We start from the raw sequence: 26,471 nt of genomic DNA, 5'->3' as shown, positions 1-26,471 counted from the left end.
TACTAACAACTTGTTCAACCAAGAAGGAGCAGATTTGCACGCGTGCTCCCATGTCTACCCGTGTTTCGGTAAAAGCAGAATGGGCAGATGTTTATGAGGAAACCTTTTATCCTGTACTTTTCTTTTTTAAATGTTTATTTATTTTGAGAAAGAGAGAGAGTGAGAGTGGGGTAGGGGTGGAGAGAGAGAATCCCAAGCAGGCCCTGCGCTAACAGCACGGAGCCTGATGCAGGGCTTGATCTCATGAATCATGAGATTGTGATCTGAGCCGAAATCAAGAGTCAGGGCTTAACTGACTGAGCCACCCAGGTGCCCCTGTGAGGAAACATTTTAAAATGAAAATTAACTTACGGTATTATCTTCCAGGCTTTGCCTTCTCATCAATTTTTAGCAGTGTTTTTTGCTGCCAGATACTTTTCTGTGGGAGTCGTGAAGAATGATAGATCATTACTTTATACGACCCATCCGTTATTGATACGTTTTAGATAAAAGGGCCCTTTCCACCAAGGGAATTTCTTTGGTTCCTATTTTTCTGTTTCCTATGCTCCAGAAGAGGACTGACTTGGAAGTCATGTTATTCTCATTTTAATCCCACCAGCCCCCCAACCCTCCAACTGAGTTCTTATCATCCACCTTTCGAAGATAAGAAAACAGAGAAACTAAATGGCGGTCTCAAGGTCACCCAGCCACTGATAGATTTGGGACTGAAGTTCTGGTTTTTACTCCTGGTGATTTGGAAACTCAGGATTGGTGGATTCTATTCAGACTCTGCTCCCAGAGACTGGCCCTTAGCAGAGTGGCATCAGGAACTGGTCTGAAAAAGACCTTTCTCAAGCCCAATTCTGCTCAGCCTCAGGGATGCTAAAAGCCCTGGAAACATCCATGATGCAAGTCCGTGAATGAGTCCCAGCTACAAATGACCCCCGAGCTCAAGGCCGTCATTAGGCTTCCTCCTAATGGTTATCACCTGTCAGTGTGGAGGATGTCCCCTAAGTGGGTTGTCAACCCCTGGAGCTGGGAGGGACTGTGACCACCACAGCACAGCGCCCCGTGCTCATTTGGCATTACACAAATACTTGTTACTGAGGGTGGTGGTGACTGATGGGGCTTTTGTTTATGGTTTGAAGGAATCAGCAACAACAACAACAACAGAAAACAAACAATTGCTCTATTCAAGGCACTATGCCGAGAAATGGAGATCCAACCATTAAAAGACAAGCTTTCAGACTCTAAGGAATTTGTAGGCTCGTCGGGCGAGGGGCATGCCAGGTGGGCCTGGAGAGTCCGGGATGACTTCACAGGGGAGGCGGCTTGGAGCTGGGATTGAGGAGGATGGGAGTTTCCCAGGCAGGTGAAGGTGGGGACGGGGCTGCCGACCAGAGGAACATCCATGAAGGGGTGAGGGGTGAGCAGAGCACTGCTGTGTCGGAGCACCTGCTCTTGGCTCCTGGGGTGCCAAGCGGTTTCCCGCTGAACACCACTCATCCACGTTGTATGCGCGGTTCAGACGTGCCCACGTCTCTTCCTTCTGTTCTTCATTCATTTTATCAGCGCCTCTTGTGGGAGGCACCATACAGGACACTGGGGTACAGAGATGAGAGGGTAGACCCGGGGCCTGCCCTCCTAAAGCTCTAAGTCGAGTGACAAGTAAACAGGCTCTATTAACAGCACAGGGCAGTGAGTGTGGGTCAAGAGAGATCTCATCTAGTGGGGGTGTATTAGCTTCCTGTTGCTGCTGTAACAATCTTAGTGGCTGAAAAGAATACATCTTTATTATCTTATGGTTCTGGAGGTCAGAAGTTCCAAATCGGTCTCATTGGGCCAAAATTAAGGTGTGGGCAGGATGCAATCCTTCTGGAGCCTCTAGGGGAGAGTCTGTTCCTTGTCTCTTCCAGCTTCTAGGAGTTGATTCCATCCCTTGGCTTGTGACCTCTGCTTCTGTCTTTACATGTCTTTCTCTGACTGTCCTGCCTCCCTCTTAGAAGGAAATTTGTGATTATATTGGGCCCACCCAGATAATCTAGGATAATTCCCTATCTCTAGATTTTTAACTTAATCACATTTGCAAAGTTCCTTTCCTGTTGTAAGGTAACACAGGCATAGGGCCCAGGGATTAGGATGTGGACATCTTTGGGGGCCATTGCTCCACCGTCCACAGAGGCCGCAGGAGGAAAGGGGAGGAAGTGCTTCCAGAAGTGGTATTTGACCCCAGATTTGTCAAAGATGGGTGAGATTGGAAGCAGGGAGGTCACTTAGGCAGCTGCTGGATTGGTTCAAGCAAGATGAGTTAAGGTTGGTAGTCCTAGGAATGGTGAGAGGCACAAGGGACTGAGATACAGTGGGGAGGTTGAATGAATGGGAAACATGGGGGCAAGGCTGAAAGCAAGCTGCCTAAGACAAGACGCACCTCATTATCAACAAGGGCTAGTAGGAACCCGGAAGTAGTGTTTTGGGGGAAGGATTAGCAAGAACGTAATGCCCACAGTGCTGATCCTAATTCTTAAATCTTTCAGTCAGAGATTCCAGGCGGTTTTGGGTTCAGTAAGTCAGAAGGAAATTTAACATTTTATTTGCAGTGGTTATATACGATTATCAACAATAATGATTTTATTTGCTAGAATAAGATACAATAAAAGGTTGATTGCTTGGTTTTCAAGAGAAAAGTTGATTTTGAGGCCCTAGGAGGAAAGGCAGATGTTTACAGACCTAGATTCCTGGAGGTGGCCACCCTTCTGGCCAGGCATTGTCAGGGTCATTGGTGCTGTGAACAGGCAGGGACATCCCCGTGCTTTTATTTATCTTGAGTTCCCCAAGGCAGGGACTGAGCAGTGAGCTCTCTTGAGTGGGATTGTTGGCCCCACTTAGGTAATTAGGATTGTCATCTCCTAATACCTTATTTACACAACAGCCAGGCTGCGCTATGGCAGAGGCTATAATAAGCATTAGTATAATGAGGGCAGAACAAAATCAAAGTGCACTGTCTGCTCACTGCTGCACAAGACAGATTTCTGAAATGCATGATAGCATTACGTGTGCAACGCTACCCTGTTCCTCCTGCCATTCCAGAAAAGCCTCCAGCTTAACATATTTATTTCCAAGGTAACGAAATTGCCCTAACAGAGACCAGGGACCTTTGAGAATTCGATGTGTTCTCAACACGAGGGGAGATTTCTTTTCCAATGGCTTCTTTTTGGAGGCAAATAGAAGAAAAATTCTATTACTAATAGATCAGGAGCGATTACATCTAAGTCACTGAATTTTCTATTGAGAAATGTGCTTTGAATCTATTTCTTCTTCTTTTTTTAGGAAACCAAATTTATTGGCATAAAAACATCACTCATTATTCCTTCCCTCATTCTACTCCGTCTTTTTTTTTTTTTTTTTTCACTTTGGTAGTCTTCTGAAACCCAAACTTTTTTTTTTACTGTGTCTGAGCTTTTTTTTAAAAATTTTTTTCAATATTTTTATTTATTTTTGAGACAGAGAGAGGCAGAGCATAAGCAAGGGAGGGGCAGAGAGAGAGGGAGACACAGAATCTGAAGCAGGCTCCAGGCTCTGAGCTGTTAGCACAGAGCCTGACGCGGGGCTCGAACTCACAGACCGTGAGATCATGACCTGAGCCAAAGTCGGATGCTTAACCGACTGAGCCACCCAGGCACCCCTACTGTGTCTGAGTTTTGACTTGTTTCCCTGATGCCAAGCTCACCCTTCTTTGTTTTGTGACCATGACCCTGGATGAAAGGGACTTTGAAACTCGCTAGATGTTAGTCTCTCCTCTGCTCTTGGTTATCACCTGGTCCTCAGTATGTGGCCAGAGTCGTTGGGCATCCATCTCCGATTTATTTCCTCTCCAAGTTGAATAATACGTCTGTATTTCAAATATGGTGGTTTGTCATCTATCTTATATATCGTTTAACCAAGGAAACTAAGGCAAGAGCTGAAGTATAAATCACGGGCTTTCAAAGTTGGACCTTGTAGAGAAATATAAGCATTTCAAACTCAATTAATACTATTTTTTTTTTTTTAAACCAGAACTCCTGGTGCCCATTTTTCAAGAACTCACACAGGCGCCTCGCAACTGATCAGGTTCCCTCCCTGCCGGCTTGGGGAGCCGGTTTGTGATCCTCACGTTTGAAAGCTGGCTTGAGAAAGACATCTGTGCTTTGCTTCTGCCAAGTTCTGTGTCTTGTATTCATAAACAAACTCTCTCTCCCCCTGTCCTCCACCCTGTTTCTCAGTGGCCGTTCCAGCAGCAGCACCCCCGGTGTGCCAGCCCAAGGGTGCCACTAGCGGGCACCACGTGGCCCCGCGCCTGTCCGTCTCCTCCCGCGCCACGGTGGTAGCCAGAATGGAAGGCGCCCCCCAGGGGGGCCTGCAGACCGTCATGAAGTGGAAAACGGTCGTTGCCATCTTTGTGGTCGTGGTGGTCTACCTCGTCACGGGTGGTCTGGTCTTCCGGGCGCTGGAACAGCCCTTCGAGAGCAGCCAGAAGAACACCATCGCCTTGGAGAAGGCAGAATTCCTGCGGGATCATATCTGCGTGAGCCCACAGGAGCTGGAGACGCTGATCCAGGTGAGCAGGGGGTGAGAAGGGACAGCGTTGGTTCTGTCCTTGGAGCTCACCGAGTTTCGCCTTTGGTTGAGATGCTCCTGATGGTCAGGGTGGTCTTCTCCGGGGAGGCGACCTGTGAGCTGAGACCTCCAAGGAGCCAGAGAGTAAGGCACGTGATGATCAGGGGGAAGAGGGAACATGCGTGCCACAGCCTTGATGCCCTGAAGCGTGATGAGTGGGCTCTGTTTCGCATCACCTGCTTTTGGAGGAGGTGGCCGGAGGCAGCGGCAGGCAAAAAGGCTTTGGTTTTTCCAATTCATTCCACCTATGTGTACTGATTAACTTCCTGATTCTGAAGTCTGCGTGAGCTGCTGGGCTAAGAGGGTGCCCTAGGTGCCACAGAAAGAATTTTAAACAAGCAGCGTTGTATTAACCTATCTCAAGTCAGTGAAAGTGGAGTAAAGACCACCAGAGGTGGCATGAGAGGCTGTTGGTGACTTGGGAGGGCCATTGTGGTGGATTTATGGGGATACAATAAAGACAGCAGTAATAGGAATAACCAAGATTACTGTTTTTGAACATTTATTGTATCAGGCACTGTGCTAAGGCCCTTGCATAGCTTGGGTATTAAGAAAATAGCACCCATAAAAAGATGGAGGCAGAGAACTTTGAGCTACCACCTAGAGAAGCAAGGCAGTGAAAGCAGGGGTGGGGGTGGCCTCGGCAGGGGTGAACTTGGCCATGGGAGGGCCATGGGAGACAGAGAGTCCTCTCAGGTGGAGTGATGGGAGGAAGTGAAACAGGAGGCTTCAGAAGTCTGTGAAGGGCAGATAGTCAAGTCCCAGAGGGAGGAAGTGAAATGGTCGGGGGCCCAGTTGGAGGGTTCCACCATGCGGGAGATGGAGGGTGGATGGCTGCCTTGGAGGCTGAAAATTGATTTCCTATCCTGTATACCCTCCTGAACCAGGAAGAGGAGGTCCTGGTGGATGGCAGTGACATTCATGGAGGCAAGGGAGAGCCACGTCTTTCCAGGGCTTCTAAAATTTGCAAGGCAGAGGGATGGAAAAGATGGCTCCCACAACTCCTTCTGCTCTGGGATTATCTGCATTAAATTCTAAGGGTTACTGCAATCCAGGATATTGCAGGATTTGCAAGACTGGCCTGGCTCGTTCTTTTCTTTTCTTTTCTTTTCTTTTCTTTTCTTTTCTTTTCTTTTCTTTTCTTTTCTTTTCTTTTCTTTTCTTTTCTTTCCTTTTCTTTTCTTTTCTCTTTCTTTCTCTTTCTGTCTCTCTCTCTTTCTTTCTTTCTAACTGCACTGATAGGGTAAATGAATTTGGGGGCTACCTATGATCTGGAACCTTCATAGCAATTATATTCCTTTAAGGAAATTTTGATAATCTGACTTGACTCTTCAATACCTAGAAATACACATTCTCTCCCCACCTCCCCCTCTGGGAATAAATATGATTTCATACCTGTGTTCCTATAATTTTTATGAAAAAAACCCTGTCAAATCTAAGGGTGGTGTTTTATATTACTCTTTCTTGGATAGCTTTGTCTTTGTTTTCTTCTTTTGTGAAAAAACGCCGTCAAGTTTGTGGTGATGAGAGTGTGGTACTAATCTGTGCTGGATTTAAGGCCTAGAATGCCATAGAAAAAGAGGGAAACAATTCTGGAGTAATTTTAAGTAAGAATGGGATTATACTTGTTGTGATGAGACCCTTTTTATTTAGCTGCGATACATATAAACGGTGGTCTGAATTGAATCTAGATTCATGCTTGAATTTTCCTTCCACAGACAGTGAGATCTTGGAGAAAAGGATCATGTCACATTATCTTTGCATCAATGGATGCATCCGAAGTTGGATGCTTAATGGACTGAGCCACCCAGGCACCCCTCATCCATGCATTCTTTAACTTGCTATTGAATGCCTGTTGTATCAGGTAACATGCTAGGTGCTGGGGATAGACAAGGTGAAAATAAAACACACCGTGAGCAAGTTACTAACCTCTCTGAGATCCAGTTTCATTATCAATAAAATGTGCCTAAAATCCCTCCCCCCTGGGGTGTTGAGAGGATTAAATTCTATGACTCACTGAGAAGGGCTTTGCACGTGGTGAGTGCTCAGAAAACACAATTGCTATTGCTGCTGCCACTGGTGCTTGTAGGATTGCTCCAGGAGCTTAGAGTTTCAGGCAGTGGCACCGTTTCTTTAAAGTTTTTATTTTAATTCCTGTTGGTTAACATACGGCGTTGCATTAGTTTCAGGTGTACAATATAGAGATTCAACACTTCCATACATCCCCTGGTTCAGGCAGTGGTTCTTAATGGGGAGGGGGGGTTTGCCCCCCAGATGACCTCTGACAATGTCTGGAGGCATTTTTGGTTGTCAAGTCTTGAGGCGGTGTTAGTAGGGTCTGGTGAGTAGAGACCAGCGAGGCTGCTAACATCCTGCAATGCACAGGACGGCCCTGGCCACAGCAAAGAATCATGCAGGCAGGTGTCGGCAGTGCCGAGGCAGAGAAACCCTGGAGGAAGAGGCATGTAACCCAACAACCGCGATTCACTGGAATGGAGCTATTATTTTTCCAGTTTTATGGCGATGTAATTGACATGCATCACTGTATAAGTTTGGATGTACAGAAGAATGGTTGGGAACATACATTCTGTAACGATTACCACTATGTTTGGTTGGCATCCATCACCTCATGTAGCTACAATAAAGAAAAAAAGCAAAAAGAGAAAAAAGAAATCTTCTCCTTGTGCTGAGGACCCTCGAGATTTGCTCTCTTAACACCTTTCCTATATATCACACTGCAGCGTTAGCTATGGTCATCATGCTGTACTTTTTGTCCTTACTACTTATGGATCTTATTTTAATTTTATTTTTTAACGTTTATTTATTTTTGAGAGAGAGAGAGGCAGAACATGAGCAGGGGAGGGGGCAGAGAGAGGGAGACACAGAATCCGAAGCAGGCTCCGGGCTCTGAGCTGTCAGCACAGAACCCGACACGGGGCTTGAACCCACAAACCGTGAGATCATGCCCTGAGCTGAGGTCGGATGGTTAAGTGACTGAGCCACCCAGGTGCCCCTACTTTGGGATCTTATAACCGGAAGCTGATACTTTTTAACCACCTTCCTCCAGGCCCCCTCCCCCTCCCCTTGGCCTCTGATCTCTTTTTCTATGAATTTTTCTCTTAGATTCCACATATAAGTGAGGTCATACAGTATTTGTCTTTCTCTGTCTGACCTATTTTACTTAGCATAATGCCGTCTACTCGTGTTCCACTGTATATATTATGTACCACAACTCCTTTATCTGCTCCTTTGTCGATGGACACTTAGGTGGTTTCCGGGTCTTGTCTACTGTAAATAATGCTGCCGTGAGCATGAGGTGCGTGTGTTTTTTCAAGTTAGTGTTTTTGTGTTTTCTTGGACGTATTCCCAGAAGTGCAATTGCTGGATCATATGGTAGTTCTATTTTTAAGTTTTTGAGGAACCTCCATACTGTTTTCCAGAGTGGCGGCACTGATTTACATTCCCACCAGCAGCGCGAGAGGGTTCCCCTTTCTCCACGTCCCTGCCAGCATTTGTTCTGTCTTGTCTTTTTATGACAGCCAGAATGGAGCTACTAGAAGTACATAAAAATGGGAGCCCCAGTGACGCAGAGGTCAGGGAAGATTTTGTGGTTCTTTATCTCTTTTGGTCCCTATAACCGTTCTACAAGGATAGTCTTTTGTGCCCACGGACACAGAGGCATCAGACAGCGAGGTTATGTGCTCAAGGTCACCCCGTTAGTAAGCAGAAGATCTAGGATTTACTCCTGGGCGGTCTGACCATGCATCCTAGGCTTTTAACCACCGCACATGCAAACAGAAACGTGGACTGTGGGAGGAGATTCATTCCCTAGGTCATGGGTCAAGGGCACCCCAATGGTGAGTGTGGCCCGTTGAGGAAGCTGCAGGTGGTCAGTGTGGCCTGAGCTGAGAGGTGTAGGGAGGGGTGGTAGATAAGACTGGGGAGGCGAGTGGGGCTGGATTTGGGAGGTGCCCAGAGAGCCTTGCTGAGGAGTTAGGCTTTCTGCCCTGGGAAGTGGGGAGTCACTGAAGAGTTTAAGCAAGGCAGTGACATGAAAATTTGCTGTTGGAGGGGTGCCTGGGTGGCGCAGTCGGTTAAGCGTCTGACTTCAGCCAGGTCACGATCTCGCGGTCCGTGAGATCGAGCCCCGCGTCAGGCTCTGGGCTGATGGCTCAGAGCCTGGAGCCTGTTTCCGATTCTGTGTCTCCCTCTCTCTCTGCCCCTTCCCCGTTCATGCTCTGTCTCTCTCTGTCCCAAAAATAAATAAACGTTGAAAAAAAAAATTAAAAAAAAAAAAGAAAATTTGCTGTTGGAAAAATAACTCTTCTAGCAAGGGGGGCTTTGGGTTGGTGGAAGGAGAAATTGAAGGAAGGAAGGCTCATAAGGAGACTATTAGAACATCATAAGTGAGACACAGATACTGAGATAACAGGGAAGGGGCCACTTTTTTTTTTTTTGACAGTTATAGCAAACTATTTCCTTTTTTTTTTAATATATGAAATTTATTGTCAAATTGGTTTCCATACAACACCCAGTGCTCATCCCAAAAGATGCCCTCTTCAATACCCATCACCCATGGAAGGGGCCACGTTTAAGAGAGTCAGATGAAGAAAACTTGCAAATGACTCATTCCCCATTCAGCAGAGATTTCTGGAGTGCCTGCTCAGTGCTCCTTGTTCAAGCAGAGGCTGCGTGGGCAGCATAGCGTGGCAATAAGCACCCAGACTCTGCAGTTTCCCTTCCTGTGTTAAATCTCTTCCCCGCTTCCCGGCCAGGTGACTTGGGAAATAGGGGAGTCACCCAGGGTCCTCACCTTCCCGTCTGTAAAATGGAGATAGTGGTATTAGTGTCCACCTGTTTGGGTCGTATGAATAGTAAACAAAAAGTTCAGTTACTTGCAGCTGTTGTGATTGCTACTATTTCTTTGTTCGGGAAGGAAGAAAAAAGCCAGAAAGCCCCTGAAGTATGTGCATCCTGGGATCCTCCTAAGGGAAAAGAGAAGAAAGCTCCTAAAAGGCCCTCCGGGGTTTCGATCCTAAATTTTGTCATTGACAAATTTTCTCAATGTGCTTCTGCTGTTGAAGTGTGAAGTCACCTTCGCAGAAATTGCTCTGTGAGTGCCGGGTTGGGTTGCTAACACCGAGGGGCTGTGTCTTTCTGGCCTGAGCTCAGGGAGGAAATGGACCAGTTTCCTATTCCATTTAGAGGGTTTACCGGGGCCATCTAGATCCGGGTCTTTATCCCGAGCCGTGGTGGGGACACCGATCACTGTCTGCGCCTCCTCCATTGTTCCTCCTGTAGTTTGAGAAACATTCCAGAGAACCTCAGGGTCCCAGAAGACTCAGACAGCCCCCAAGGCTGGCACAGGTCAGTGGAACAATAGGGTGGCCATCATTCCAAGGTGTGACTGAGTGAAGGGGTGGATGTCATCTGTACCTGACTGCTGTTTACCCCTAGTGAGGCGTGTGGATCTTTCTAGTTTGATGCCCTGGGGCAAGCCACTTAACCAGAGCTGGGCCTCAGGGGTTCCACCCAGAGGGGACACATAAGAGCCATCCATCTTTAGACTCTCACCCCCGAGGCGACGCGAGGGAGTCTGCAGATGACAGTAACAGAGAGATCTCCTGCAGAGCTGTCAAGGTAATGAAAAATGGCTACCACTTATTGGTGGTTTACTTTCCTCTAGGCACTTTTCTAAGTGCTTCCAGGTCTGAGTTCATTTAACCCTTGCAATAAGCCTACAGATAGAGTTGCACTGCCGTCATTCCATTTTATGGATGAGAAAATTAATTCTAAGAAGTAACTGGTTCAAGGTAAGTCACAGCCAATGCATGGTTAAACTGGGATTTGAGCCTTGGGATACCTGACTCCAGAGCCTGTAGGTCTAGCCATTGGGCTATGCTGCTCAACTTGCATCAACGGTGACTATCGCCCTATAGCACATCTGGGCCTTTTCTGAAAGCTTTTACCCCCAAGGAAAATACTGGAGGAAAAGGAGAAATTTTTAAGGAGATGTGGGCTATCTCACCTGGCACTGTAGCATTACACGTGTGGACTATATTGTATTTTCAAAGAAGGGGGTGTCAAAGAGGGGAAGGAGCATGGGCCTGAAAGTCAGGTAGACTTGGTCCCTCACCCCAATGAACCTAAGTCTTCTCTTCCTACAAAAGGGTGGGACAGTCCCTCTCATTCAGAAGCTGAAGAGGGAAGGAGGTAACTCACTCAGAGCACCCAGCAGAGTGCCTGGCATATAGCTGGTGTCCAGGAAACATTATTTCCTTGAACTTGATTTGACAGCCACCCCATCCCAAGAACCTCTTTATCCTCAGTGCTCTCCTATGCCTCTGTTGCTTATGTCCCTGACCCCAATACAATTGTCTTAGAAGCTTCTGTCATGGCTAGTCTCGGAGAAAGCAAGAACACCTTTGTCTTCTGTAAACCTCAAAGAATAAAATCATGGGGTGGCTTCCCTGACTGATGGGGAACCACACCCCAGCCTGGGTGAGTGATGATACGTGGCAGTTGGTTTTCAGGCTGTGAATTCTTAGATGTTTTAAGACTTTGCAGGTCTCCAGAGTAGCTAGTGGGGTCTCATGGCTATTTCTCTCCAGGTAGTAGCCACGAGGGAGAGGTGTTTCACAGGAGTGGGTGTAGTATTGGATGAAATGACCACCAGGGAGGACTCGGGATGTTCCATTGTAAGGGTCTTGTAGTGCAGGCAACAAGGATTCCTCTCTCACTGGAGGGGTCCCCTGGGGACAGCTTGTATAACGTCTCTGACCCCCCCCCGCCCCGCACCCCCTAATCCCCATCCCCCCCACCACCCCAGTGAGCACACTACCTTGATGCTGGGAGGTGGACATTTTTCCTGGCATCCTTCAGTCCTTGCTTGGGCAAGTTGCTTAACTTCTCAGAACCGTCTTGACCTCAAAATGGGTACTTCCTAGTCATGATGGTCTCTTTATCTGAAGCAAACCTGAAGCTCTCAACTGTCAGCCAGGTCTGGAATTTCCTGGAAGTATGAGCCTTTGTGGGTGGGGGTCCCCTCTCATCCTGCTGTATCTTCCCTTCCCCACTTGGACTGGTGCAGGACTTTTTACGTTAGTCAACAGGACCTCTGCCACTGGTTTTCCCTTTATGATCTCTTAGGGATTTATATCCTTTGCTAATAAGTGATTAGAGTGTTAGATACTTTGCTCAGGACTCTGGCCTACTGACTCATTTTACTAGCTCTGCTCTTTGGGCCTGACTCCACCATGATTTGGTGGGACATGATTTCATTTAAGGTACAAGAGGCTGCAAGAGAGGATGGGGTACTGTGTCGTGTCCTGGGCGTGGACCTTTAATGCTGCCATGGTAACCAAAGCCGCTATTCTGCAGATAAGGGCGGGCCAGAGATCAGGAGCTGCCAAACTGTTTTCTCCAGGAGCAGGAGATGTTAGTTAATTTGCATGAGCCATGAACATTTCCCAAGGCTGTGACATTTACCATTCCCTTCTTCATTCAAGCTCCAAATCCCTTACTCCATTACTCATTCATTCATTCATTCAACAAATTTACTGATTTCCTGCTGTGTGCCAACTTCAGTGCTAAGTCCTGGGGACATAATGGTGAATAAAAGGTGGACGTAGTCCCTGACCTCTTGGAGTTTATAACTAGGATGACCGAACATCCCAGTTTTCGTGGTTCTGGAATAATAATAGCATCTCTGTCTCTGTCGCAAGTATCCTGGTTTGAAAGATAAATCATATGGCTACCCTACTGATAGGTAGTAGGGGAGGCAAATCTTGTGCGTGTGACCACACAAATTAGTATAAACAAAACCGCCATGAGTGAATGCTGCAGACGGGATGGAGCCGTGGGGCATGTGAGCAGGAGGTCTGACACAGGGGGCACGGGGAGTCCAGGTGGGGCAGCTGAGTGCCAAGGCCCTGTGGTGGAAGGGTGCCCGGGGTGTCTGGGGACTTGAGAGAAGAGGAGCATTTATGGCTGGAGGGGAGTTAGCAAGGTAGGAGGTTGGTAGGAGGTTGGACTGGGAGCAGGGGCAAGGGGAGCAAACCGCGCGGGGCCTGATGTTGGACTTTATCCTAAGCGCACTGGGAAGCTGTGGCCGTGTTTCAGGCAGCAGGGTGACATGATGTGATCAGTCACCAGTTCGCCATTTGGGTCCCTTATCTCGATCCAAAGGGTTGCAGTGGTAGTCAGAGAGCTGGTTTTAAATCATTCATTCATCCATTCATTCATTCATTTAGTAACTACACATTCACGGAATACCAACTATGGCACTCTGCTAAGTGTTACGCTTTGGATTTCTGAATCATTTGCCTTCAGAGGTGCCCAAACTCAAGTCTTCAGGGAGGCCGTCGTGTACCCTCCATGGCGTGAGGTGCTCTGCTTGGCCCTGTAGCATCAATCACTCACATTTGCCTCCACGCTTAATAGACTCTATTGAGTGACTACTGTCTTTCTCATCCGTCTCCTTCCCACAGCTCTAAGGTCTTCCAGGTTGAGTCTGTGTCTTTTATCCTTATGTCGCTCATGCCTGGCACAAGTAGCTGGCCCACAGAAGATGCTCAAGGCTTGAGGAATGAAGGAATAGGGATTTTCATATCTGTTTTGGAGACCAAGAGCCCTTCATTTCAAACCTTCACAGAAGCGAAGCAGAAAGTTTGTTTCTGGGCAATAGAAGCCCTTTCTTTTCAGCCTTGTTGTCAAGAGTACTTCTCTTAAAGCATATTCCTGTCTTTTTTTCCTGCATGAGCAGATTCCCTTGGTGTCCATAACCTCCAAAGTTTACGTATTTAGGAATGCAGTGATTTAAGAGAAGCGTGGCACTGGAGACACCGATTCAGCAGTCCGCGGAAATCCGTGCTGTGAGTCAGAGAGCAGAGCCAGCTAAGCCTTGTCCTTCCCCGCCCTGGGCCGTCACTTCTTCCAAGCAGCTTTTGGGCAAGAAGTTTAGGCCACAGCTGAGGCAGCAGGTGACCTCTGCTGAGTGCGGGTTTGGGTCCTTTGTGCCCAAGGACGCAGCCCTGACAAACTGAAGAGACTCCTCCTGGCGGGTGTCCCGAAGTCAGAGGCACTGCCATTTCTCCAGTGAAGCAGTCATACACAAGATTGTTCAGTGCACGCAGGGTTGGGCCTGCAGCCCCTGGCCTGTCTCTACAGGCCTCCAGTTCATTATTATTATTGTTTTCATCCCGGAGGTTGTGATTCCATCAGTGTTTAGTGAAGTCCTGAAGCTTTTAAGCCAGAAATTAAAGAGCTAATGGAAATTGGCATGCTACTGGAAAAATGAATTTGCAAATGAGGATTGTGTTCCAAAAAAACAAACAAACAAACAAAAAAACAACTCCCATAAAAATAAAACAAAAACCCAGCAATGAGTGGTACTGCATCCATATTTCTGTACAAATGTGCATGTGTCTGCTTCTCGTTTAAAGTGAAGTGAAAATCTTATTTAACGAGATTTTGATGGTGTGCAGCTCATTTAATTATTTTCATTATTTATAATCAGATGTATTCATTTAGATAACTAATATTTACTGAATGCTTGTCACGAAGCAGGTGCTGTGTTAGACTCTTGTGATTAGAAAACAACAGGGGCGCCTGGGTGGCTCAGTCGGTTAAGCATCCGACTTCGGCTCAGGTCATGATCTCACGGTCCGTGAGTTCGAGCCCCGCGTCAGGCTCTGTGCTGACAGCTCAGAGCCTGGAGCTTGTTTCAGGTTCTGTGTCTCCCTCTCTCTCTGACCCTCCCCTGTTCATGCTCTGTCTCTCTCTCTGTCTCAAAAATAAATAAACGTTAAAAAAAATATTTAAAAAAATAGAAAAAGAAAACAAATAACAGAAGATGCAAGATGGCTACTCCCTGTCCTCCAGAAGCTCCCAGTCTGGTATTAATTGTATCATTAGCTAACACTTGCACGGTGTTTACTGAGGCCAGGCACTGCTGTAAATACTTTATCATTTAATGTTGACATGATCCTTTGAGGTGAGGGTAAGAAACTGACAGGAGGAGTTAAGTAACTTGCCCATGCTTGACTGAGAGGTAGAACTGGGATCTGGAGATGGGGAGTCTGGCCCCAGAATCTGTGCTTTTTAAAAAATTAAAAAAAAAAATGTTTGTTTATTTTTGAGAGAAAGAGAGACACAGCATGAATGGGGGAGGGGTAGAGAGAGAGGGAGACACAGAATCCGAAGCAGGCTCTGGGCTCTGAGCTATCAACACAGAGCCCAACATGGGGCTCGAACCCACAAATTGTGAGATCATGACCTGAGCCAAAGTCAGACACTTAACCAACTGAGCCACCCAGGCATCCCCAGTATCTGTGCTTTTTAACCACAATGTTCTACTAATGGTCAGGGAGACCAACTTGTCTTGATAGTTGGAATCCAGTATGGCCATTGCTAGAAGATAAGGAAACACTTGGGCCCTTATTCACAGAGCAGGAGTCTATGTCTCAACCTGTGGGACCTTCAAAAGGACCTTCATTCACCTGTGAGGACGGCAGAGGGTCATGATTATCTGTTGGTTGTGCTCTAGAGAGACGTTGTGTCTTCACCTAAAGGTATTGAGGCTGGGTCAGTGTATTCTCTTTAAAACCAAAGTGCATGAGTTGTCATTCAGATCTGTGGTGAAGAGTAACTTCTTAGTCTTTGCTGAGAACAAGGAAATTCCTTTCCTTCTCAGTGGACAGAAGAGATGGAAATCTTGCTGATGCCAGGTTAACTTTATGGAGTAAGTGAGGAGTTAACCTTTCATTCTTTGAGAAATGAGGACCAGATCACAAATTCTTCTCTATATTGTCCTGTTTCATGTGGGAGAAAGTGACATAGCAGATGAGCTTTAGAAAAATGTTTGCACACTGGACAGAGAGGTGTCTGTGGGAGACAGGAGAAAGCATAGTTGAAGGAGTGTGCCTTTAACCAGTCCCGGCTCTGCCACTTACCAGCTACTACAACTGTGGCCAAGTTACTTTTGCTTTCTCTTGTCTCATTTAGACAAGAGATGGAATTAATAACATGACTTTTTATAACAGGGTTTTTGTGAGGGTTGAATAAGAGAAGAAGGTGCATTTCAAATGCTGGCTACTATGATTATTTTTGTGAGTATTCTAGAGCTTTCTCCAAAGTCTCTGGGATTGTCTCCACTTCCTTCTTGTTTCCAGATCAAATCATGCTCATTAGACACTGGTGCTGGTTATAGGTGCTGGCATGTTGTCTACAGAGGCACAGGAAATGAAGTATTAATTTGGGATTCATATTGAACACTCAAGAGCAAGGAAGAGTCTAAGTCAATAGCTACAATGAAAACAAGATAGCATAAGCATCTCTCTTTCATGATGTTATGAACCATCTCTTAGATTTCAGGGTCTCTTTGAATGCCATAGCAATGGAAGGAATTAGCTCACGTTGCTGTGAATCCGAATTCCTGGAGTTCCTTCTGTAGCCCAGTAAATTCCTCCTCCCCACCTCTGAAATTGTGGACGGACTCATGTTTGATAGGAGTGATCTCAAGTGCAGAGAGAATGGGGCATATGTCAAACATTCTCTGCAGGACCAGGGTGACTTTTGAGTATCACTTGGCAAATTGGTTACTGAGTCTGTACAGGATGAGTCCAAACTGGGATGAAAGGGTGACAGTTCGTCAGGAAGCTTATTGATCTTATTGGAGCATAGATGATACTCTACTTCCTCATGAGCTTGTTGCTTTCCTCATGGTTTAAAGTTTCTCTTATTTCTTCCTCCCATGTAGTCAGAGAGAGAGAGAGAGAGAAAGAGAGAGAGAGAGAGAGAGAGAGAGAGAAAATTGATTCTACATTGTAAGGCACAATTTGGAAGGTAAAAGAGATCCCCAAATATGGCTTGACCCCACATGACAATATATAGATAGATTAGTCATTAGTGTATAGCCAGATGCTAATGAATTGAGTTTTAGAACATTACCCCACCAAAGAATTAAGTAGTGGTAGCAAGAAAGTTACTTATCTAAGACCATAGGCTCTGGGTATATGGTCCAGTTAATTCAGATTTGCTCTTTTATTCTCTAAACAGATTCTCTACTGTTCTCTCCGTTCTGCAGGTGGCCTTCCCTTTAGATTTATAACCAGGCTGTAAAGTGTTGATGAAAGCTTGCTGTCAGGGACCCGAGGAAGGGCTAATATTTGCACATAACTTGATACTTAGGATGGCAGGAAAATAAACATCGTCGTAATATTCACCAAGGCGCAGAAGGTGCCTCTCTCTTTTTCTCTTTATGGTCTGGACATAAAAAGTTTTTGTTGGCATTTCTTTGTGGGAGATGCTGAGGTGGTATGGCTGTAGGATGGCCAGCACAGGCAGAGGGCCACGTTGACCATCCACCAGGTGGGAGGGGAAGGCACAGGCATATCAGTCCCCTCTCCCTTCTCCCTCCACCTTTCATAGATGCTTGAGGGGTTCCAGCCTGGGTGGGATCCAGCCTGCTGTCTGCAAGGCAGGGAGCTGGGCCAAGAGGGTCCAGGATGGGGAGAAAGAAGAACACCGAGGATGGAGAGAGTCTTCCTTTCCGGCATTTAGGAAGCAATTCTGTTGGCAATTCGTAAAAAAAAAAAAAAAAAAAAAAAAAATGTTTTTTAATGTTTATTTAGTTTTGAGAGAGAAGGGGAGGAGCAGAGAGAGAGGGAAACACAGAATCTGTAGCAGGCTCCAGTCTCTGCTCTGTCAGCACAGAGCCCAACGCGGGGCTCAAACTCATGAACCATGAGATCATGACCTGAGGCAAAGTCAGACGCTTAACCAACTGAGCCACCCAGGTGCCCCTCCCATTGACAATTCTAATAGCAGCCACTGGCTCACTTTGCCGTGCCCTAGATGTGGGACCATGGTCGAGGTACTTCCCTCTTCTAAATCTCATGTGTCCCACATGAAGATAGTGATGCCTGTCTCACAGGATCATCATGAGGGTTAACTGAGTCACTCTGTGCACTAGTAAGTGCTCAGAAAGGATTCCTGCTATCATTAGTATTATTATATATGAAATGACAAGGCACACTTCTCAAAGTTTTCATACATTAAAAAAAATCCTCTTTCCATAATTTGACTATTGTTGAAAGCACTGCTATAAACATTGGGGTACATGTGCCCCTATGAATCAGCACTCCTGTATCCTTTGGATAAATTCCTAGTAGTGCAATTTCTGGATCATAGGGTAGTTCTATTTTTTAATTTTTTGAGGAACCTCCACACTGTTTTCCAGAACGGCTGCACCAGCTTGCATTCCCACCAATGGTGTGATAGGGTTCCCATTTCTCCACATCTTCTCCAGAATCTGTTGTTTCCTGAGTTATTAATTATAGCTACTCTGACTGATGTGAGGTGGTATCTCAGGGTGGTTTTGATTTGTATTTCCCGGATGATGAGTGATGTTGAGCATCTTTTCATGTGTCTGTTGGCCATCTGGATGTCTTCTTTGGAAAAGTGTGTATTCATGTCTTCTGCCCATTTCTTCACTGGATTATTTGTTTTATGGGTGTTGAGTTTGGTAAGTTCTTTATAGATTTTGGATACTAACTCTTTCTCCAATATGTCATTTGCAAATATCTTTTCCCATTCTGTCAGTTGCCTTTAGTTTTGCTGATTGTTTCCTTTGCTGTGCAGATGCTTTTTATCTTGATGAGGTTCCAATAGTTCATTTTGGAGACATGTCGAGCAAGAAATTGCTGCGGCTGAGGTCAAAGAGGTCATTGCCTGTTTTCTCTGCTAGGGTTTTGATGGTTTCCTGTCTCACATTTAGGTCTTTCATCCATTTTGAGTTTATTTTTGTGAATGGTGTAAGAAAGTGGTTTAATTTCATTCTTCTGCCTGTTGCTGTCCAGTTCTCCCAGCACTATTTGCTAAAGAGACTCTTTTTTCCATTGGATGCTCTTTCCTGCTTTGTCAAAGATTTGTCATAGCCAAATTATGGAAAGAGTCTAAATGTCCATCAACTGATGAGTGGATAAACAAGATGTGGTTTATGTATACAATGGGATACTACTTGGCAATGAGAAAGAATGAAATCCTGCCATTTGCAGCAAGGTGGATGGAACTGGAAGGTAATATGTTCAGTGAAATAAGTCAGAGAAAGACAGATATCATACGTTTTCACTCATATGTGGAACTTGAGAGACTTAACAGAAGACCATGGGGGAAGGGAAGGGAAAAAAATAGTTACAAACAGAGAGGGAGGGAGGCAAACCATAAGAGACTCTTAAATACAGAGAACAAACTGAGGGTTGATGGGGGGGGGTGTGGGGGAGAGGGGGAAATGGGTGATGGGCATTGAGGAGGGCACTTGTTGGGATGAGCACTGGGTGTTGTATGTAAGCAATGAATCATGGGAATCTACCCCCAAAACCAAGAGCACACTGTATATATACACTGTATGTTAGCCAACTTGACAATGAATTATATTAAAAAAGAAAATCCTGACAGGGAAAGGCCCCTCACTTGATAGACGAGGAAACTGAGGCTCAGAGAAGCTGAGTAATGTGTAGAGGCTGAACGTTTGCCACTCGATGCACAGATTTGCTCTGTTGTGATAGAAATAGGCCGATGGTGGTCGTACTGTCCACCTGGGTACTGAAGCAAAGGCTTCTTGGAATCAGCCATAGAAGTGCCTTGCTGGGGGGCCACTCCAGATCTCCTCTCCGGTACCCTCCCACTGTTTGAAATATTGTGATGTGGCCTTGCCCTTGGATGTAAGACTGCCCCTTTCCTCGCACTAGCATATTCACTTCTGCTGCTGGGAAATATTTATATGAGAATTGCTTCTGAAGCAGGAGAAATAAAAAGCAGCTGTGGCGAACAAATTAATACCACGCTTCCATTTCCTACCTGAGGCCCTTCCGCCGCAGCTGCGCAAGAACGTGGAGAGATGGGGCTGCCCTCTTGTTGGGGTTTTGAATCATTAGGGGCAATTTTGAGTCGTAATGAATGCGTTCTGCCAATTGCCTTTCTCTGCCTCACAGGGTTTGTGGCTTTCCTTCTGTCCATTAGTGGCTGAAAGTGTGCTCTCTTGTAATATATTTATGGAGTCACTTTTCATGCCCACCCCCTCATCCTGCCACAGCCTCTATCTAGCTAACTATCTACTTCGTAGACCCCTTTGCTGACCGTGCCCTCCTGGGACTAAGAATGTTGTAGACACAGAACCATCTTTGGGTTCTCAGACGAGGCCCTTTCCTTTTGTCCACGTGGTATAAGCTATTAGTAAAGTGACCATACGTCCTGCATTCGGTCTGTCTTTTGGTCCCACCATGATTATTAACAGAGCCCCTCTCTACTCGGCAAGTGTCCTGGGTTGGACTTAAGTCAGATGATCGCTCTGGCTGTTAGCGTCTGTGCATATGGCACCTGTTGGCTGTATTCTTCAGCCAGAGTCTCAGACCAGCTGAGTCATGATTACTCTGCCTTTGTTGGTTTTTCTTTTCGGTGCCACATAAGGAAACAGAAACAGATTATCTCACCGAGTACACAGATCATAGGAGAAAAGCCACAGACAGTTAGTGGTCTCCTGTGGGTCATCATTCATTCCGCTGCAGTGCTAACACTTGTGATGGTATCTTGCGCCTTCCAGAACAGTGATTTGTGCAGCCCAGCATTGCCTTATGGGTTACAGCCCCGGGGAAAGCTGGGGGGGGGGGTACTTGCTGGGGGGTGCCTCCAAGGGCCATCTTTACCTCTTCCCTTCATATCAACCTCAGACCCCCCGCCTCACTTTCAGAGTGGCTGTGGTTTCTCTGTTATACCTTTCAGGTGGTCCTAATACATGGAGGGGCGGGGGTTAGGGGGGTGGGAGGATGGGGGAGAGACAGACCCTTATTTATTTGTTCTCCAGGTTTATTGAGATATGATTGACCTATAACGTGTAAGTTTAAGGTGTATAATATATTGGTTTCATACATTTGTATGTTGCAAAATGATTACTACTGTGGAATTAGATTACACCTTCATCGTGTCACATAATTAGCATTTCTTTTTTTGTGGTAATAGTACCTAAGATCTGCTCTCTTAGCAACTTTTAGGCATGTAATGCATTGTCACTAGCTGTGATTGCCACGCTGTGCATTAGATCCCCAGAATTTACTCATCTTGTTACTGAAAGTTTGTACTCTTTGGCCAACATCTCCCCATTCTCCCCACCACAGCCCCTGGCAACCACGATTCTACTTTTTAAGATCTTGCTTCCATGCAAGTTAGCTTCTCACCTTCTTCTTCTCTTTTAAAATCATCACTATATTTATTTTTGTTGGGTTACTTTCTTAGGTTTGTCTGCCTTTACAGAAGAAGTAAGTTGCATGGGCCTGAATTTATTACTTTAATTTGTTCATTTATTATTGATTTGAGCGTTCACTCCTGAGTCGTTTGCTGGGTAGTTGGGTGGGTGCTGGAGATTCCAACTTAGAGGCTAAGAAGGAAATTCAAGGAGGAGTGGAATTAAATTTTAAAGTAATGCTCTCTTATCTAGAATACTCTTTCCCTGAAGCTTGAGGCTCTCATATCACATCTAGTGTAATTTTTTTTTTTTTTTTTGATTCTCATAAGACCTCTCTGAACTTGATAGTGGTTGAACTTGTAAGTGAACACATGATGTGCATCGGGTCTGAGATTATGGCCTAACGTGATGCTACTCTTGGTGACACGCCTCTACCCTGTACCTGATCTTTTAAGTGAAACAGTACACAGCTCATATGCATGATTTCTTTATCTCTGTGCCCAGACTTTTCTAATGGCCTGGCTTAGCTTCACTTCTGCAGCCTGAACGCAGAGAAAAACGCAATGTGAAAACAAGCACATTTAATTTTAAAACGTTTCACTTGGGTTCAAACAGTTAAGATCATTAGAAAATACTTTAAAAATTAATAAAGTTAGAACTCTGCCCTCCATCAGAAACATTCTTGTTGAGTTAAAAATGATGCTATCGCTTCGAGTGATAGCAGTCTGTTTATACTGGGTTTTCTCTGTGTACGGGGCGTGAGTTTGCCAATGCATTTTAATTCTGGTGCTTTGCTGGAGTCTCTCTGATTCACCAGATCTGGATGGGATAATCAAATCTTATTGCTGGCATTGGGGATTGTCCAAAGCCTCACCAAGGGCTTGGGGACTTGTTGGAGAACTTCTTTTTCTCCTTGCTCTGGTTCTAAGTCTTGTTCGGGCCCCACTGTGCCTTGTATTTAATTTCCTCAAAACCACTTCAAGGTATTTGCTTGTGTCGCCCACTTTAGTATAGATTTGGGAAAACGAGGGAGGGATTTACAACACATATATAAACAGAGTTAACGTTTGATACTGGATGGACCTGCTCTTGAGTGGCCCTGGCTTTGCTGTGGCTGAACCCTGAACTCCCAGCATCAACTGACACTCCTTTCTCACCTTTTCTTTCTTGTCTTCCGGCTTTTTCAGGGTTTGCACCCTCTTTGTTCTGTCCTTTCCCTCTCAGGGTATAAAGTCAACCCGTCCCCATGTTTATTTATTTTTAAATTTTATTTTAAATGCAGAGCAGTTAAGATCTCACTGGTGCCAACAGCCAAATGCAGTTTGGTGCCTGCGTTTGTGTATTTAAGGATATAGTCTAATTAGAAATGATCCGTTGAGAGGTCCTTCTGCCTGAATTCTTGGGCAGTGGCCGTCTTCAGCCTCGTTTATGTCTTGGAGGTGAGCCTGGAGGTGAGCCTGGAGGTGGGGATAGGACTGCCATCTATAGAGGAAAAGGCCAGGTCCCGATTTGAATTCTGGCCTCACTTCCCGGCTGTGTGGCCTAGGACAAGTTACTTACCTTCCCTGAGCCTGGTTCCCTGTCTCTAATGTGGGGATAACGTTACTTTCTTGCACGTTGCAGAAAGGGTAAAACTGGATAACATCCAAGCAGCAGAAAGGATAAAGTGGAAAAACACTTCTGAAGCACCTGGCTGAAGGCACAAACTCAACAAATGTTCGTTTCCTTCGCTTTCCACTGACAAATGCTTTCCTTGAGGGCTACATATGTAAACATTAAATATTTATCAATTGCATAATTCAAAAAAAAATGAGACTTGAAAAGGAATCTTACTCTGGATGTTTTGATGAAACAAATAATCCTCCCCACTTGTCTTTGGGGCGAATCTGTACTTTTATACGCAGCTTATGACATTTGTGTACATTTCTCGGCACAGTGAGACTTGATTGAACCCCGGCTCTCTCTGCAGCTTCATAGACGTTGCAAATACTCGGTGCTGACGGTGTGATCTGAGCCCATCTAAGTGACTGTGGCCTAGAGCTGCCCCCAAGGTGTGACTTGAGGGCAGACCTAGCAGAGCTGAATAGGTAACGAGGACATAAACACTAGCTAAGGCCTGGGGTTTGGTCACACACAAGCACAGTGAAAATGGATCTTTTACTAGCAGGAAGGAGTTGCCATGTGTCTTCCTCTGAAGCAGGGCAGAGCCTAGCGTCTGATGAATAAGTGATAGTTGTCAATTAGGTCACTTAGACATCAGCTAAGACAGCCTGTACACATCCCACACGGCTGGATTTTGAATCCTGGGGTGCCAGAAACAGCCTCCAGGGTAGGAGCTCATGTTCTCAGGGGCAGGAAAGAATAACCTGGAGCAAAAGGGATCTTTTCCCCCCTGTTGATCAGTCAGTTGTGTAGGGGTCTTGGCCAAATCTAGCCCACAGCCTGTTTTTATATAACCCATGAACAAAAGAATGGTTTTTGCATATTTAAAGCATCGTAAAAAGAAAAGAAGAACATGCAAGAGAAACCGTATGTGGCCCACAAAGCCTAAGATATTTACTCTCGGGCCCTTTACAGAAAAAGGTTGCTGATCCCTGGCCTAGAGAGTCTGAAATACCTCAGATTAAGGAAGGCAGAATGTAATGACTGACTTTTTCAGTTGGTCTCATTTGTGGCAGACACTGTCTGCTTTAACAAAGCTTAACGAGCATTATTTAGGATAAATATAATCACATTTCAGTATTTAATTGGGTCCTGTTATCTCCCTATGGGGTTATTCCAACTGGGTCCGCGGAACGGTGTCTCTGTTTGTTGTTCCAGAAGTAGCTCATGTGTCTGTCAGCCCCGTCTGAAGGCTCCACCTCCTTACCACAGCTCACCTGTTCGAAGGTTCTTCCCACACTCTCCCCTGGCCTGAAAGGGATTGGCAGAGGCCAGCTCAAGAAGGACCGCTGGGGTATTTTCCACCCTATTCTACACATGCCAAGTCTCAGCGGGGGAGTGTGTGATCCAAAGCCAATGAAATATACGTGGCGCAGAAGTCTGAGCCTGGGAAGTGATTATCTGTGGGGGGCTCTGGTACATGGATGAAGCCTTCTGGAAGAAGTCGGATCTGGGTTGGACTCTGCAGGATAGACACAACTGGGGGAGGGCATAAGCAAAGGCCCAGAGGTAGAAGGAAATGACTCATGGAGTGTCCTGCCTCAGGTTGGAGGCTTTTCTAGTAGTGTGAGTTGAGGTTAGATCTTCGATGTGGCCAATGTATTGTGAATTTAAGGTGTGTGGCATTCCAGATCCTGTACCCAGCGAGGAGGAGTCACTGTCATTTATTTACAATAGGAGCTGTGTGTGTGTGGGGGGGTGGGTGGCAGGGTGGGGTAGAGGAATTGTCCAATGACAGGTGGGAAATTGGCTGCTGTTTCTTACCCCCTGACTCGGTGCTGGGCACTGGGCTGAGTGTATTATATGAACCATCTCATTCAACCCTCACAACTCTGTAGGGAAAGGTATTATTATCCCCAGTTTGCAAATGAGGACATTTGGGTTTACAAAGGTTAAAATAACTTGTGCACGGTTCTGAAGTTAAGAGTGGGTAGAGCCATGGCGGTCTGACTTGGAGCCCAAGCTCTGACCTCCTGCCATCCTGAAGCCAGCTCAGTGTAAAACATTGTAACGAAACAGAAACGGGAAGAGTGAACAGCAACTAAAAATTCTGCCTTCCAGGAATGACATTTTGGGTGACAGTCCTTCTAGACATCTTTCTATGTGTATGCAATAGACAGGTATGCATTTTGCATAAACCGTGCCTAGATTGTCTAAATCCTGTGCCTGCAAATTTTACATAAATGGCACCATACTCTATATCTTTTTTCCCCACCTAACATTAATTTTCCAATTTTAATAAGTGGGTATTTAGTATTTCATGTTATGTCTGCACCTGCATTCACATGACCGGTCCCCTTTAGATCACTGCAATTTCTTGAGCAGGGAAAGAATTTGAGAGCTTTGGGGTTTTTTTTAAGCTTTTTAACTGAATTTCGTGCTTTCTTGCTTTCTTTGCAGCATGCCCTTGATGCTGATAATGCAGGAGTAAGTCCAATAGGAAACTCTTCCAACAACAGCAGTCACTGGGACCTTGGAAGTGCCTTTTTCTTTGCTGGAACTGTCATCACCACCATAGGTATTCATTCCTTTGCTAATATCTTTTTTTGTGGGGGCCCCGAGAAACGGCACTTAGTCAACATTTGGTCCTAGAACGCTGGCAGCTTGAGGTTCAAAGGAGGCTTATGAAACACTGCTGGATAAATGCAGTAGTTGTAGGGGCTTTCAATAAAAGGCAAAGCAGACTAAGGAATTTCATTTTTCAAAACGAGAGGCTAGAGAGCCTTTAGTTTGAAAGGACCTGATGAAACGATCAGAATAGAAAATCAAAACATGGATTGGTCAGTTGAGCTCAAATTCCTTTTCAAAAATTGTACTTTTTTTTACTACTAGGGTTGTTAACGAAAGAATCCAAAAGTTCTACGAAGTTTGTTAATGAAGCACAACCGTTTCTGCCCCTCTGCCTTTCCTCACCTCCCCTGGGGCAACTGCTCTCTCTTTTCATTATTTCAACATTCATTTCCCTGTCTTTAAATATTATACTTGTATTGCCACTTCCAGAAGTTTCAGTTTTAGAGATTATTTCTTGACTTCCAGTTGTGAAAGGTGAGGAATCAGAGCGGTCCCCCCAACCATGGTTTTTTTTGTCTATGGTTTCATTTACTCTCGGTCCACTGTGGTCCAGAAGCAGACAGTCTTCCTTCTGATTCATCATCAGAAAGTCAGTGGTGGACTCGTGCTACATCACAATGCCTGCATCATTCACCTCACTTTATCTCATCACGTCAGCATTTTATCATCTTACATCATCACAGGAAGGGGAAGGGTGAGTGCAGAACAGTGAGATATTTTGAGAGACCATTCACATAACTTTTATGACAGTATATGGTTATCATTGTTCTATTTCATCATCAGTTGTCTCTTACTGTGCCTACTGTATAATTAAACTTTATTATAGGTATGCATGGATAGGAAGAAACATAGTCTGTATAGGGTTTGGTACTGTCTGTGGTTTCAGGCACCACTGGGGTCTTGGAACATATTCCCTGTGATTCTCTTTCTTCCCCTCTGCCCTTCTGTACAGGGCTCTCTTCCCATCCCCCTATCTTCCCAATATGGTTTAATTCGATCAACAATGAAGGTTTGCCTTATTTTGACCAGGTAAATGCCCTTTATAACTGATCCTATGGTGATCTGTGATTACCTCTTCCCTGCACCGGTTTTTGTCTTATATTTGCGTGTGTCTTTTTTCTGATTCTTGGGGAGTTTTAGATTTTTGTGTTAGGGGTTAACTTTATAATTACAGTCATATATAATAAACTCTGTATTCACTTTTTTAAGCAGTATTTGCTAGTTCTCTATCACAGGTGAAGATATCTCTTCTCTCACACAATTTTAGTCGATACCGTCCTTGTAATGCTTACTTTTAAATTGTTAAATATGCTTATGCTTCTATTTGATGATTTGCCCACATCGAATGATAACTCTTGGCTCTCAG

General features: G+C 45.4%; 1 protein-coding gene across 4 annotated transcripts in view; it reads left to right on the top strand.

The window, feature by feature from the left end:
- KCNK10 (potassium two pore domain channel subfamily K member 10) overlaps positions 1 to 26,471 on the top strand; it is a 128,584-nt gene that overhangs the window by 54,210 nt on the left and 47,903 nt on the right. For all 4 annotated transcript variants that reach the window (XM_027066359.2, XM_027066358.2, XM_053224801.1 and 1 more), the window contains 2 exons: positions 4,239 to 4,573; positions 24,935 to 25,052. In XM_027066359.2, the coding sequence (XP_026922160.2) occupies positions 4,239 to 4,573; positions 24,935 to 25,052 (453 nt within the window). The remainder of the gene's footprint in view (positions 1 to 4,238; positions 4,574 to 24,934; positions 25,053 to 26,471) is intronic.

Source organism: Acinonyx jubatus, chromosome B3 (assembly GCF_027475565.1).
Source record: "Acinonyx jubatus isolate Ajub_Pintada_27869175 chromosome B3, VMU_Ajub_asm_v1.0, whole genome shotgun sequence".
Classification (NCBI taxonomy): domain Eukaryota; kingdom Metazoa; phylum Chordata; class Mammalia; order Carnivora; family Felidae; genus Acinonyx; species Acinonyx jubatus.
This window is presented reverse-complemented; position numbering and strand designations above follow the sequence as displayed.